The 17,216-nt window shown below is 32.2% G+C and overlaps 1 protein-coding gene across 2 annotated transcripts in view; it reads right to left on the bottom strand.

Moving 5' to 3' along the window:
• Positions 1–9,337, bottom strand: part of LOC139488451 (rhodopsin, GQ-coupled-like) — a 28,618-nt gene extending 19,281 nt beyond the window's left edge. The window contains exons 1-2 of one of the 2 annotated variants that reach the window (XM_071274053.1): positions 8,906–9,337; positions 7,990–8,037 (exon numbers count right to left, since the gene is read on the bottom strand). In XM_071274053.1, the coding sequence (XP_071130154.1) occupies positions 7,990–8,037; positions 8,906–9,201 (344 nt within the window). In that variant the 5' untranslated portion in view covers positions 9,202–9,337. The remainder of the gene's footprint in view (positions 1–7,989; positions 8,038–8,905) is intronic. The other variant, XM_071274056.1, reaches the window with a different exon arrangement.
• Between the last annotated feature and the right edge of the window lie 7,879 nt (positions 9,338–17,216).

The raw sequence follows: 17,216 nt of genomic DNA, 5'->3' as shown, positions 1-17,216 counted from the left end.
AGATTATTATTATTAATATATAAAGTATCTTACTCCATACCTATAGAGAGTATATTTGAAGATTGTTAGACGAGATCATGGTTCTGTTATCACTTGTGTAGTAGTTGTCTCATTAAACGTTTACATGTGATTTTGTTATTATTATCTTATATATGTTGACATGAAACGATACATCATAATAGTTATTATCGACCATAGGACTGTCATAACTAATTGACACCAAAACGACTATTTACTTTCCCTAAACATAAAACAGAAGTGTTGGTCATTCGATTTTCTTTCCTTGTAAATATAATTTAGAGATAAAATGCTGTGGTTAACTCGGTTTCAGCAAATCTTTAACTTTGCTGAGTCTAGTATAGAGAGTAAATTCGAGTAATGATTATAGTATTTATAATCAAAACGAAATAATAAAAAAAAACAGTACTGTAGGAAGGTCCACATCCTAACTAACTTTACAAACCTTTGAATTTTATACTTAAAGTTGAACAATTAACCGATTTTAGGGCGTACCAATTTTCAAAGCAAAACTAGCTGTATCTTATGTTATCTTATATGTAACTCAAATCTTCGACATTGATGTTCCATTGTCTATTCAACTCTCATAATTTATTCATTATATGACATAATTTAATTTGGCGAGTATTTATAATGAGTATAATGTGAGCATGAAAATGGTATTGGTATTGTGAAAAAATAAAAACAGTATTTTAGGGAGGTCGATTTCTTAACTCAACTGCAAACCTTTGAGTTAATAGTTAACGTTCTATTATTAACAGATTTTATGGCTAACTTTGTTTTAAGCGCATACACCTCTCCATCTCGTCTATTTTGGATGCATTACAAAGAATCAGTATCAATATTGCGGTTGTTTACTACTTTAACCTTAATGATAATTTATTCATTTGATCACAATATTTGATTTTAATATTTCATCTGCTCTCTCTAATTTCTTTGAAGATACTTAATAGTTAATAAATCTCGTGACACAATATTCGACATTATTTTGTCAGTTATCACGAATATGACTATTTATAAATATTGATCGTAATATATGATCACGAAAGTTCTAATCATCTCGTTTCTATACTTAAAGATAATCTCTCAAGATAAAGCATGACAATATAATAATCATAGAGACTTGTCCAGATAAAGGAATGACAATCATACTTTATTATATGTTGGTCGATAGAAATAAATAGCATAATGCTTGAGATTCGTTTTTTTTCAGTTCATAAACTAGAACTGCCAATCACGGAACTTGTGTTGTCACCAAATTTAGAGTTCAGGTTTAATGTATTATACAGCAAATATTCTATTCAAAAGATTTTCATATTTCAAACGACCAACAACCAGACAAACAGCGTTATTTTTCTCTAGACCCAACATCCTTAGAAGATTGGGAGAATATTAATAAATGGCAATACATACAAATAAATATATAAAAATAAAACAAAAAAGAGCAAACAAGTGTTTGAGACATTATACACGCTCCATGGACATTCACTCGACAACGGTTAAGTCAGTAAATACATACGAATAACCATTAACAACACATTATAGTGATAGATTAATTGACAACACCGTAATTAAAACAAATAAGACATTGGAATTTATCCATCGAAAACTAAAAGATTACATCTAACGTGTAAAAGAAGCAACGTATTCTTTCAACTACACTGCAATATGCTTGCACAGTTTGGATCGATCTATCAAGTGAAAAAAAGATTAAAGCGATTATTCATGCATGTGCCTGTCCCAAGTCAGGAGCCTGTAATTCAGTGATTGTCGTTTGTTTATGTGTAACGTATTTGTTTTACATAAACAAGGCCGTTAAGTTTCTCGTTTGAATTGTTTTACATTTTCTTATCGGGGCCTTTTATAGCTGACTATGCGGTATGGTCTTTGCTCATTGTTGAGGCCGTACGGTGACCTATAGTAGTTTATGTCTGTGTCATTTTGGTCTCTTGTGGACAGCTGTCTCATTAGCAATCATACCACATCTTCTTTTTTTATAAGAAGTGAAAAAAAGAGCAGCGAGATGTGTCCAAGACAATTACACATACAGAATATGGTGACACATTCTCCTGTACGCCCTTAACTTGTGAAACTTTCTCCTGTTGGCTAAATTAATTTCCGATTTATATTGCATCGATGACTGACCACCATGTGAACTATAAACGATAGAAATTCTGAATTGATCTTGTTATCATGGATTGATAATAAATTAGACATTTTTGTCACATTAACATATAAATAAGAAGATGAGGTATGGATTTGATTGAGACAACGATCCCCTGGAGTTCAAATGACTAAGATATAAACAATTATAGGTTATTGCTCGACCTTCAAAAATGAACAAAAAAAACATATGATTTGCGATAAAAGGCACTGACATGTAGAATGTGAAATAATTTGAAGGAGAAAATAACGACATTATGTATATCAATACAATTTACGAAAAAGATGTGTGCCAAACATAAACGAACGAGAACCACTGGATTACCGGGTCCCGACTTTACAGGTGGCACTAAAGAAATGTGCCGAATTAAACATGTTTGTGAGCGGCAAAGACTGCCATAACGTAGGTCAGTGCTGTAACAATACAACACACGAACATAGCTTATTTGTACTGTTTTTTTGTTTATAAAAGTTTTAAATAAACAGATCTTAAATTCTTTATCCCCGCGCATTGAGATATTTAGATATAATTGTAATGAATCGGATGTAGCATTGGGGGGTTTACGCCTACATACTCATATTCAATATAAACAACAGAACCAGCACTGAATATCCCAATGTGCAGTTATATCATTAATACGATAACATTATGTAAAACATTTCTTTTATACTATAAAGCATCGCAAGACCGTACTAATAAGTTTTATGTGACAAACAATGCTGACTTCATTAACCGTTCATACTAAAGATCAATAACAGTTATGAAATCTCTGTCATTGGCGGTCAAGATGTAAAATGGGAACAAAATCAGAAAACCAGAATTATGGCAGACATGAATTATCAGCAACCACTGAATACCAGGCTCTGTAACAAAACAGAATTAAATAACAAGATAGATTATTTAAGCTTTCCAATTTATACTTTCCATTTCTATGTAGCAACATCCCAAAAGCGTGTGCATACTCCTTATATTTCGTAGTTGATACAATATACCAAGGTTTACAATTCCAATCTAGATTTCATTGAAAGAGGGCTTTATCTCACATGGTGGCAATATAGCCAAGAGTTTCAAGTGGTAAAGTAGAAGCATCCTTTTGTCACTTTTACAGACATCATCACGAGTTGATTGACCGTTTTAGAATATGTGTTTCACACATGAAGATGATTATGTTCCAATTGTCGTAACCACAATCCCGTTTTCGTTTTCACGAATGTAACATATTAAAATAGGGACGAAATATACCAGAAGGACAGTCAAACTCATAAATCGACAATAAACTGACAACGTCATGACTAAAAATAAAAAGTACAAACAGACAAACAATAGTACACATAACACAACATAGAAAACTAAAGAATAAACAACACGAACCCCACCAAAAACTAGGAGTGATCTCAGGTGCTCTGGAAGGGTAAGCAGATTATTAAATTAGATTTATCATCGGTATAGTTCTTACTTGAGCACCACGACGGGATTCACATGCGAAACAGGATGTGCATACTCTTGAGATAATTTGATACCTTGAATATCGTTTGGGTTCGTATTACTCAGTTTTTAGTTTTCTATGTTTGTTTTTTGTGTACAGTTGTTTATCCTTCGATCTCTTTATTTTTGCAATAACGTTGTCAGTTTTCGGCTTGTGAGATTGAATATCCCTTAGGTATCTTCCGCCTCTCTTTTACTTTGTGAACATTTATCAGAATACAGAAAGAATTTCTCAACAGAGGAAACCTTTTTCAATTGAAATGGTACCTTTACAAGACAATGATTTGTTTTTATGTTATTATTGATCTCCTCCAGCAATGGTTCAACCCAATTCCTCTGGATATCACTTTATGCAAAAGGAATACTCGAATACCCAAAATTATATCGCAATATGGTTTTTTACTTAGTCGAAGGAAAAAACCAACCACTCTTCCTTTCACGAGTGTACCATCTAACACCATAGTTGAGCTAAGTTCCCCCTTATGTTTCTATTTAAGGCAAGTACGCTAGCAATTTAAGAAAATGATGTCATTTTCTGTATTTGACAAAACCTTACGGGATATATGGATACGCAATGCTCTTCAACTTCGTACTTTATTTGGCCCTTTTAACTTTTGAATATGAGAATCACTGATGAGTTTTTTGTACACGAAACGTGTATCTGGCGTACCGAATTTAAATACTTCAATCTATGACGGGTTCACCCTTATATAATCATATGTATAAGTTATATTAATATTCCAATTAATGTACAATAAACATGACAAAAATAATCTGCGCATGTTTGACCTCGCATGAGATTTGGTTTCTTCAGTTAGGCTTATTCAAACTACATGTTTAGTATTTAAAAAAATAGAATATGAACGTAAGGCAAACATTTTATGTGTACTATGTAGAATATTTGTTTGAGTAACATTACAGAATTTGTTGGTATTCCCTCATTTGCTTTTATTATATTTCTAGAACGTGCATTAAATAGGTTTATCAGTGGCATGCAATTCATAAACAAAGAGAACTCTGGTAAGCAAAGGTGGCTGCAAACTTCGAACATATAATTTTTTGAAACTGAAACATTGAAACATTCTAATAAAATGTCTTTAATCCATATAAATGAAGTATTTTGAGGTTGAGTTGCACAACTTTAGATTTGAAACAAGGAGAACTTGAAAATTTACATTTACAAGATCAAGTCTATTTTATCGTAAACATAATTTAGAAGATGAATCTTAAAGTGTCCTTTCGTTTGAGGGTGCTATGCAACATTTATTTGATAACAAATTGTATTAATAGTGATAATTTTGATGATTAACAGAAATATAGGTGTTCATTAATTAATATATACTGGTTCGTAGCCTGTTTACATATTTTATTTAGACGTAGGAATGTTGTATACTTTACGTATAAATGTGTTATAATGTGCTGTAATTAATTATTGTTGTAGTCTTGCATAGTTTTGTACAGAATGCTTATCTTATATATCTTTATTACATGTATAAAAATGTGAATATTTTCCAATTAATGACGATAATGCTGACTTTGCGGTGCACCTAACGTTTGCTTTCAGATTTTGTGTTTTGAAAAAAAAACCTTCATTATCAGAATTTATACCATAAATGTAGCTTCTACCCTTAGCATGCCAATGTATTACACATAAAATAAGTATATCCTGTTCCATAAAAGGCACCCGTCGTGTTACAAATTTTAGTACAAACGCGATTATAAGTCCAATTTGGTAGTTAACATTTGGGGAAAGGGGACGGGATTGTAGCTACGCCATAATTTGTGAAACGACTATTCCATAACGGTCAACCAACTCGTGATGGCGTCAGTAAAACTTACAAAAGAATGATTTCAACTTCACCACTTGGAAATCTTGGTTTAAAAGCTTCCTTGTAATCAGCAATGCTCTATCAGGGAAATCATGATATATATAGAAAATACAAGCCCTGGAATATTGTATGAACTGCGAGATATATACTCTGTATGCAGGCGCCTCTGGAAAGTTGCAACATATAAATTGAAAGTTCTCAATTAGAAAGTTGAAATCATCTTTTTGTCGTAAAATTTTGTTTTCAACCGACTTTTATTGTCAAGTTCTAGATGAAAGTCAATATATGAGACAGACCTAACTTTATCTGCTTTATCGTTTATCGTTTATCTAAATATCGATTTGATGAAAGCGTTCAATATAGAAGCCAGATTTTGGATTATCTTTATCTATTAGTTTGATGTGTTTGACCTTTTGATTTTGCCATTTACTTATAGACTTTCTGTTTAGAGTTGTTCTTGAAGTTTCGTATTTTTATTATTTTACTCTTACTAGTATCTTGACTACCATCGCTTTGAAACTGATTAGAACGGAACGTAAAATATACTTCGTTAATATTTATATTGAGCTGCGATTTTACGTGTGATTCTTCGTACTTACGTTATTGATTGCTAAGTAACTACTTGCCTTTCTATATATATTATCACTGTAATTTATTTACCAGTGAAGTCATCACCATAATGTATGATATTTTAATTCAATAGTTTGTTGTAAAAACTCGAATCCAGTCATAACCTTTTTTACAAAATATAAATGAAAATTTTACCTCATAACCGAATTTATAGCCCATTTAGCGCCAAGTCATTTGAACCATTTATATTCAAGAGATGAGTTGAATAATAGTTACATTTAATAAGAGGAATGATTAATTTTGGGCATACTTTTAAAGTTTTGCTTACTTGTAAAATTTATTTAAAAATTGACATTAATGTTGTTACCCAACTAACAGATAGATGTTATTGGATCATCAGATTATTGAAAGGTAAAGCAATAGCGCTAGCATCCAATACGAAAAAAATGCAAGCTACATGTATATATTAGGGTTGTATTCGATTGGATGAATGATTGTAGTGTTCCAAATATTCCTTATTTCGATCTGCAATTGTTTTATAGAATATGACATTTAATTATTGAGCTGTTTTATGAAATTTGACATTTCATTATTGAGCTGTTTTAACATTATGACCTTACATAATCACAACATTTTACTATCGTGTGTAAAATATAAGTATATATGGATAAATTTATGTAGCTATTATGAACATTAATTTATCAGTTTTGCTGCAATTGATTATAATTTGACGCTGATATTTGTAACATGTGCACCTTTACGTCAATGTCCTATCGATTCGCTAAAATGTACTCTGCAAACTGTCACTTACGTCCTTTATTACAAAACATTATATCAGAAATTTTCATTATCTAAAGTCATGAAGTGCATCGAAAGTCTAAAACAGAAAACCAAAGATTTACAAATATAATTAAACTATAAATAAAAAGGAAATATTTGTATGTAATACTAGAACACACCCGTGATATCGCGGGTCCGTGACTGAATTAAAGTATATAACTATGCGCAAGCCTTATCTTAGTATTAGTACTGTCATCTGATAAAGTCATGCCGATTATAAGATACACAATTTTCTCTGCTTTCAAATCTTTCTGTTTGAACCTGTCGAACTGGAACTTATCAATTATTGGTAATATTAATTATTTGGTAAACAAAAGGTCCTGGAATGGAGTATTTTTTAATCAACAGCATTGTCCTATATTAGTTATAAATAAATGCCCGCTAACAAATTGAAACATATTTTTAGTCCAGATTTTTAGTATTCGTATTATTATCTTAGAAAGTCTTACGGATTAAAATACTACAATAGGTAACAATTTGACAATTTAGTAGTGTCAACCCTGTGATTATGACCCGTGTATGTAGCATATTAATCCTGAATACACCGTTTGGGGGTGCGCCTGTCAGATGCGGAACGTACAGATAAGGTAATAGGTAACAGGTGATTATACTATTGGTATCGGTATCGGACTCGACCCGGAACTTCCTAATTATTGGCAATATTAATTACGTGGAAAACAAAAAGGCCTGGAGTGGTGTAATTTTTAATCTACACCTTTGTATTATATTAGTTGTATATAAAGTTGAATTCTTTGATTCGTCGTTTTTACGTGATGACGGCTGACAAATTGGACCTCGTAATTTTAGTATTATAGATACAACCAACAGTTACGCACTCAATTAAATACTGAGGATTAGAGAAATACAGAAATTACAGAAATTTGATAAATCGTTTGAGAAGGAACAGCTGTATACAATACATCATATATGTAAAAGTAATATAAAAGTAATTTGAAAGCTTTTGAGAAATTATACCGTTTTAACCAAATATGTCAAAAAGAAAATGAAATCGGAAATAAGGATATGGAAGGTTTTGATTAACGATTATGTATTGGATATTTTTATAATGGTGTAATGACTTACCATTTTTGCTTGTTCAATCTATTGTACTCTTTTTCAAATTTCTCAAATCTACAAGAAGTGATTAACAAAAATACAGAACTTTAAGGTTAAAACTAAAAAGGGGTAGACGATAAAAAATTAAAAAGTCAAACGTTAGCCTATATTAATTAACGAAACGAATGGAAATCAAGTCTTATTAAGAAATTGGTACAGAAATTCTGAGAAAAAAAATGGTGGATTGTGTTTGATTTTTACTTTTTGAAATGGTTATTCCGAATGTTAGCAATAAACCAATAGAGTAATTGCGTACGAAGCAACACCAGCTTATAGAAACTGAACACGATAAGCAGCATGCAAATCGAGTCCCTGCATACATCTTTTATACCAAATGGTGAAGTTGAAAGCATCCCTTCGTAAATTTTACGGACGCCATCACGAGTTGGTTGACCGTTATGGAATAACCGTTTCACAAATGACATCGGATATGTTCCTTACGTCGTTACTACAATCCCCTTCCCTTTCATGAATGTGACCTACCGAATTAGACTATTTACCGGATTTGTAATCACATAAGCAACACGACGGGTGCCACATGTGGAGCAGGATCTGCTTACCCTTCCGGAGCACCTGAGATCACCCCTAGTTTTTGGTGGGGTTCGTGTTGTTTATTCTTATGAGTTTGACTGTCCCTTTGGTATCTTTGTCCCTCTTTTAATATATTTAATGAAAAAATAAAGAAACATAAAGAACTTTCTTCATCATTAGAACAAAGGGTCTTGCCTGGACAGAAATAAATATGTTACACCAGCGTTCCAAGTTGGAATTGCAATCCTGCTTTATTTTGCAATTGCAAACTTGAATTCAAACATTAGCTACAAATCAGATTGAAAAGAATTGCATGTAGACTTTTCAAAAACATAAAAGTAAAAGTGCTTACCTCACAAAAAGACAAATGACTATTAAATTTCCAATTAAACCTGCTGTTCCTACTATCAAAGCTACAAATCCAATTAGTATGTGTACTCCATATGCTATTTCTGGTTCGTTTTTCCACACATCATGTAAGAGAGGAAACTGATATTGAAGAACATGTAAAAAGTGTTCAGCTCTCATAGTATCATCACTGTCATTTTCACCAATCTTAAATGATATATTATGGGTATATTTATAATTTCTTAACGTTAAGTTTAATTTATCAAAGCTTGCCAAAGGAGCAATGAAATTTGTATCCATTATTACTTTATTAACAATCTCTGGAATGCTCTCTCATACCAAACATAAAATTATCTACAGCTTTTCTTAGAATATGAACTTTCAGGTAAAATCGATGATCCAATGAAGTAACATGTTACAAGTTCATAGTCTTTATGTCTATAAATTCAATATCATATTACGTTTAACGCATATATAACTGCAACAACACCAGATATTGGCTCTAAATAGATTATTGACTAAAATCAATTAGTAGACAAGATCACGAAGAAATCGTATGATACTTGTTTACTGCAATACCGATTTTTATGAGCTTCAAACTTCCTAAGAATGAAAAAGTATGAACTATATCTTTTCGAATCTGCATATGCTGTGAAAATGGTATAAAACGTTTATTTGTTGATTGGTAATGTTAAAAGCACAATCAGATATGTAAAATAATATATAAACTATCCTGTCTAAATATTTTATTTTTCATTAAATGATTGGTTTTCAATTAACCTTCATAATGCGATTGCATATTTTATAAACAAAAAGTTATATTTCATTTAAGAACAAAATTATAATATATATAAACGACAAAAAAGTGTACAAAACAAAACCAAAAGTTAAAAAAGGAAACAAATAAATGTAATTATTTATAAATATTTTGGATAACCAATATACTTCAGCAATATGATTTTAATGTAAAATGAATCATACTAATCTATTGTAGTTTATATTTAACAATCTTGAATTTACAATTAAAATCGAACACAAAAACGCTTGTACAATTCTAAAATAAATTTCAGAAATAACGTTGGTTATATAGCTATTTAAAACAGAGAAGCATAGATATGCTTCAAAGAAAAAAAAATGTGCGATATAAACAAGTAACAGTACTGACCGATCTAAGCTGATATAATGTTTTGAATTTGACGACAGTTAAATAATAAAAACAAAATCTGCGTATCTAAACATCCCAAATAAATAGCAGTTTGATAATAGTTGGAGTAAAAAACAATAATACATTTTGACCAAGTTGAAGTAATTAAACGTGACTTCGTACTTGTACATCATTAAATTAGTAGAACCCTGCGATTTAAGCTAGTTTATTTCCAGAGTTGGCAACGGTCAATAAATAGCAACAAAGACTGTGTCGTAATATGTTTTATACCTCAAATGAAATGCACTGCGCAAATTAGAACTACACCTTTTCATTTATTCCATTTTGTGCATAAGTTTTTTTTATTTTCATATTAATAATCTTTCCCTGATGAGTCCACCCTCCTTAGAGCAAGCAGTGTTGTGGTCTATGATGGCAATTGGCAGTCGATTGCGATCTGCCTGAGAGTGGCCAAAGGACCTCAAATGTCGACTGAGATAAGGCTTATCTTGCATGCATAGTCGCTACGATGGCCATTCATTCGTTTTGGGGCATTAATTAATTACTATTGACTTACTTTATAATTTAACACCACAAATGATATTTAACTGAAGGGTGTTAGTGTATAATCTTTCTTGTCTTCCGCAGGTTCAGATGACATTTATGAAATAACATTATAAGTGTATGACAGCTTAAATCAGATGTTAGGGTATAAGCTGTTGCGAAGGGGTCACACGACAAAATCAAATAATAATTTATTTAATTTTTAGCTTTGAAGCTACACCTTGATGTTAAGTTATTCTATGGTTTACATAGTCATGACGTCAGTCTATTCATTTACCTTTGATTTTTTTTTTCTCGAATCAACGCTTCCCAAATCAGACTTTGAAATGAAGTCATCAGGTTATATTCAATGGTTTCTTCCGTAATAGCTATCACATGAGGACTTGGTGTGTCAGTGTAAGATCATCACGATGACCGGAGACCAGAGGGTGATATTAATATTAATACACTGACATTCCAAGTCCAAATGGGATAACGATTTTACATTACAACTATACTAGATTAGTTAAAATCATAAAAGCTTCATAAAATCTAGATTATAACGCCATACAATCTTTATTATCTACGTTATATATCATTATTTAATTCAAACCCTTAATGAGCCGCTGGCTGGAATGTCTAATCCACAATAAAACTTAAAATTAATGTAGAAAAAATACAGCATCTATGCTGGGATTCGAACGCAAGAACTGAATTATGTAAGCCCACACTCAAACCCATACACCAGGACGACTAGGACGAAGTCCTTACACCACCAAGAAAACGCTTTAATTATGAAGAGATATCAATACAATAAATTATTTAAGTAATAGACACAATGGATAAATAAAGGCAACAGTAGTATACCACTGTTCAAAATTCATAAATCGATAGATAAAAAAAACAAATCCGGGTTACAAACTAAAACTGAGGGAAACGTATCAAATATAAGAGAACAACGACACAACACCGAAATGTAACACACACAGAAACGAACTATAATGTAACAATGGCCATTTTCCTGACTTGGTACAGGGTATTTTATGAAAAAATGGTGGAACCTGGTTTTGTGGCATGCCAAACTTCCCGCTTTATGGATAACTTTGATTCATTACAGGATGTTTATGTAACCGCCCACTACAAATGGATATTACCAAATAAACTAAATACTAAAAGTTATAATTAAATTTACAAAGACAAAATTGAATAAAGATTATTATTACACGTTTTTAAGATGATAAACGACGTCAGTCCTTCGAATATATACCTATACACCATCGTTTATGATTTGTGAAGTTAAAACAGAATAATTATCAACAACGTCTTGGTATCTTTCGATGAACTTTTTTGTAGAAAAAGTACGAGACGTTCTTTGCATTACCCCTGGTCAACATCTTTCTACTTAGGCCAGATATGCAGTCGATAGTCAATGTTGGCCTTGTGTAGATTAAGTATAAACAAAACTAGGCAATTATAACATTAATTTTACCATGTATATTTAAGAAAGAAACGATTTTTGAATAAAATTGATATTTATATCAATGCACAATTATTATACAGTTCTTTACAGAATATTTGTCTAAACTTGATATATCTATTTGTTATTAAAAATAACTTCATGTAGCTTTATTAACCCCTTATAATTTAATTTTGGATGTAACTCGTCTTCTGATTGGCTGACGTTATTTTGTTGTCAGCCCATAAACATAATTAAGTCATGTGACCGTGACGTCATCAACGTTTTTATAATTTTCTACGGTTTAAAAATGGAATTTAGAATTAAATTATAAGAAATGACTGTAATATTTTTTCTGTCTATTCGAAATAACATAAAAAATGTGGTGCACACTGTAAATAACCCGCTACGCATGTTATTCAGTGTGCACCACATTTTTTATGTTATTTCTTCATAGACAGAAAAAATTCCTTAAATAAAGACTTGAAGCATCATCATTGCCGAACACATTATTCAGTTGAAAAGGTCTTCCCAAATTGACTGGACGTAAACAGAAATATTTGCCACTGGTCTTCACCCAAACAACGATTTATTCATAAATGCAATACTAAAAAAAGTGTTAGGTAAATTGTATTGTTTGTTTAGTATCTCAGATCCGTGAAAATACACTTAGAAATCCAAAACAAATTACCCCCTCCCTTTGTCAAATACTCCTTTGAGAAGAAATACCATTTGAAACAAACAGAAAAGAGAAAGAAATGTGGTGATCCTTAACATCTCAATCCTTTTTCTTCGTTTGGTAGCACTCTGCTACAGCCTACGTTTTCTAATGCGTAATCGAGACATTTTTAATATCTTTAAACTACTGCAAATCATCAACGATGCGTGATCAAAATATACAAACATAATAGGTAGAAATGTCAAAAGGACATCAGTCAATAATGTGTTTTATTAACCAACTAAGTACATTATTGCCAAAAATGACTGGTTATGAAAAATAACATATTTTCTGTAATGGCCCTGTTTTTTTCTATAATGGGCCTGTTTTTCTGTAATGACCCTGTTTTTCTGTAATGGCCCTGTTTTTCTGTAAAGGCCCTGTATTAATGCCCAGCTTGTCTGTATTAAGCCAAGTTAGGGTTTTTAAATAAAGTTAAAAAATCAAGCTGTAAAGAGTATAATACCTTTTTGTATTTTATTTAATTTAGTAACCAGCAACGAACATTAAAGAATCATATAAAGGGATCACTGTTCATCCTGTTTTTCAACACATAACTTCGTTCAACTTAATATCTTGGATATTTGGTATATTTAAAGCCTGATCATGGTAAAGTACAAATTATTTTTTTTCAAACTGAACTGTCATTAAAAAAGTAAGAGATTACATCAAGTTGGCAGCAACACATACACTTTTTTTCAGTTGGTTGATAAATGTATTAAGAAATGGGTGTTTATATAATGGCCCTGTTATGTGTCCTTTGTCAGTAATAATGGCTTCGGATGTCTGTAATGGTCCTCGGCGTTGCCTCGGGCCATTACAGACTTCCTCGACCATTATTACAGACCTTGGACATATAACAGGGCCATTATAAAAACACCCATTCATTAATACTATAATAATCTTAATCACAATTAAAAACAAACATATTTGTAACAAAAAAGCATAGAATGGCATAAAGATCAAGAATAGTAGCAACAATTAAAGACAAGAATACATAATTTACCATAGTAAAATAACACATTGACGGGATGTACAGAGCCACGTCATATATATAACAAAGAAACATTAAAAGGCATATAGACAAAGAAAATTGCAAAAATGAGAAACAAGCAACAAACAAGTTTGTTTTATTCAACACAAATTTCAAATAGAATTTAGAAAAAAAAAAAAAAAATCGAGATAATTTAAGAGGCATCAAATGTCAAATTTCGTGATTTCATTTTCCATATACATTCAGAGTGAAAATGTAGGAGGAAATCTCATACTTCCATCAGATTTGATAGAATATATATAATATTTCTAACTTATGTCAAAGAAAAATGAAATTTTGTGTCAATTAATTGTACATGATGTTTATTTACGACACTTAATAAAATCAAATCTAATTACAATGATCGCCAAATGAAGTACAACATTTCGCTGGAAAGTTGTTTGCTGTAAAGAATAATGTGATAAGTTTGATTGTAAATAGTGTGCTATATGTGCTTAGCTTCGATATATAGGCACGAGGGAGGATTTAAATAACTCAGTTGGATCTAACAGAATATTTTTTTCTGTCAATTTGATCATTGGTGTGTTTGCTTGCTGCATTTGAAGGTTGATGTCATTGGTCTGTAGTCCACCGCCTTGGAAGTCCAAATGACGTGGATGTTTGCAACTATTGGTCACTACTCACGGTGACTGTCAAAAAACATGTTTCTAGTCTTGTGTTGAACGATGTTTTGGTATAAATAATAAGAATGAAAAGAGTTTGTAATACTTGTATCGTTTTGAAGAATATGAACATATATTTTATATTTAAATATTATAGATTGTCTGCCTTGCCCTTCATTTGTTTTTTTTTTAGATGCTCCTTCATAATATTTTTTTTTCAGAAGTAAGATTTTTATAAAACTACTGGCTATAACGAATTTATCTGTTCTTACTGAATTAAATCAATGTGATACACTGAAAGAATCTTCTTGGTTTTTGGTTGGTTATTGGAATGTTCATTGACATGTCATATATCATTTTCTCGGTGTTTCAAGGATTCCAAGTTTGTCTTATTATATTAGCAGAATTTTAGGATTTCAATCTTGCCTTTTTAAACCTATAGAATGTTTTCAACTAGTTTTCGTGAGTAAGAATTTTATTTTGACATAAATAATCTTTCTGACAGTTAGTTTTACTAGTTCAGATTAAGATTTACTAGTTTTACAGATGCCACTGCTGGTGGACGTTTCGTCCCCGAGGGTATCACCAGCCCAGTAGTCAGCACTTCGGTGTTGACATGAACATCAATTATATGGTCATTTTTATAAATTTTCTGTTTACTAAACTTTGAATTTTTCGAAAAACTAAGGATTTTCTTACCCCAGGAGTAGATTACCTTAGCCATATTTGGCACAACTTTTAGGAATTTTTGATCCTCAATGCTCTTCAACTTTGTATTTATTTGGCTTTTTAACTATTTTGATCTGAGCGTCACTGATGAGTCTTATGTAGACGAAACGCGCGTTTGGCGTATAAAATTATAATCCTGGTACTTTTGATAACTATTTACACCACTTGGTCGATGCCACTGCTGGTGGACGTTTCGTCCCCGAGGGTATCACCAGCCCAGTAGTCAGCACTTCGGTGTTGACATGAACATCAATTATATGGTCATTTTTATAAATTTTCTGTTTACTAAACTTTGAATTTTTCGAAAAACTAAGGATTTTCTTACCCCAGGAGTAGATTACCTTAGCCATATTTGGCACAACTTTTAGGAATTTTTGATCCTCAATGCTCTTCAACTTTGTATTTATTTGGCTTTTTAACTATTTTGATCTGAGCGTCACTGATGAGTCTTATGTAGACGAAACGCGCGTTTGGCGTATAAAATTATAATCCTGGTACTTTTGATAACTATTTACACCACTGGGTCGATGCCACTGCTGGTGGACGTTTCGTCCCCGAGGGTATCACCAGCCCAGTAGTCAGCACTTCGGTGTTGACATGAACATCAATTATATGGTCATTTTTATAAATTTTCTGTTTACTAAACTTTGAATTTTTCGAAAAACTAAGGATTTTCTTACCCCAGGAGTAGATTACCTTAGCCATATTTGGCACAACTTTTAGGAATTTTTGATCCTCAATGCTCTTCAACTTTGTATTTATTTGGCTTTTTAACTATTTTGATCTGAGCGTCACTGATGAGTCTTATGTAGACGAAACGCGCGTTTGGCGTATAAAATTATAATCCTGGTACTTTTGATAACTATTAAGATGGAAATGTTTATACTTGTTGGGTTGTTAACTGGGACTATTTCAAGTATTCCGGTTTTTTTTCGTGTTAAAAATGTAACAATCAATTTAAGTTGTGTTAGTAATTTGTAGCTTACCTTCTTCCCATAAAGATGTATATATTAATTGAAACATTACGCACATGTATATGTAAAAAAAGAAGATGTGGTTTGAATGCCAACTGTCCATAAGAGACCAAAATGACACAGACATAAGGTCACAGTAAGGCCTTCAACATACAGTCTTATAAAGCCCCAGTCCCACTAGACCACGATCGCACCACGCTCACCGCGATCTAAAATAAATTCAGATCGTGGTGAGGTCGCAGTATGAGCGGCATGAAAATGTAAATTTCCATTGCTTCACGATGCTACTACGTCCTCAGTACGCTTCTACAACAATCCCGCTACGATTAAACGACGTTTTCACCGCGCTTATTCTGCGACCTCACTACGCTTATCAAGATCTTTCTACGCTCATCACGTTCTCACTACTACCATACCACGATTTATCCGATTGCAACACGATCTTACCACGTTTCTACTGCGCTTATATCACTTTCTTACCACGAGTATACTACGTTCATACTTCGATTTTACTACGTTCTCAGCAAAAACGTCAACATCGTGTTCCATATCAATACAGTTCCATTCCTTCTGTTTCTGATTAATACGTAGATTTCTCTGAAACAATACAGTCATGCCACCAAAATCTACTAGAACACGTGGGCGTGGTGGTAGGGGTTGATGTAGAGGCAAAAGGAGTTCTAATAGTAACGAATCCTGATCCAGCAGAGATGACGGACCGATCAATGTAACCTAAATTACAACCTATTGCTTGTTCATCAAGCTCAAATGACGATATTTTAGTTAACGATAGCAGAGATGACACACATGTGTCAATATTATTAGATATAGGAAGATGCGGTATGAGTCAATAAGACAACTCTCCATCCAAGTAACAATTTATAAAAGTAAACCATTCTAGGTCAAGGTACGGCCTTCAACACGGAACATTGGCTCACATCGAACAGCAAACTATAAAGGGCCCCAAAATTACTAGTGTAAAACCATTCAAACGGGAAACCCAACGGTCTAGTCTATATAAAAACGAGAAGCATGGTTGGGAAAATGGACAAGAAGTCCTTATTACAAACAGACAAACAAAACTTTGAAAGATTT

Source organism: Mytilus edulis, chromosome 9 (assembly GCF_963676685.1).
Source record: "Mytilus edulis chromosome 9, xbMytEdul2.2, whole genome shotgun sequence".
NCBI lineage: Eukaryota > Metazoa > Mollusca > Bivalvia > Mytilida > Mytilidae > Mytilus > Mytilus edulis.
This window is presented reverse-complemented; position numbering and strand designations above follow the sequence as displayed.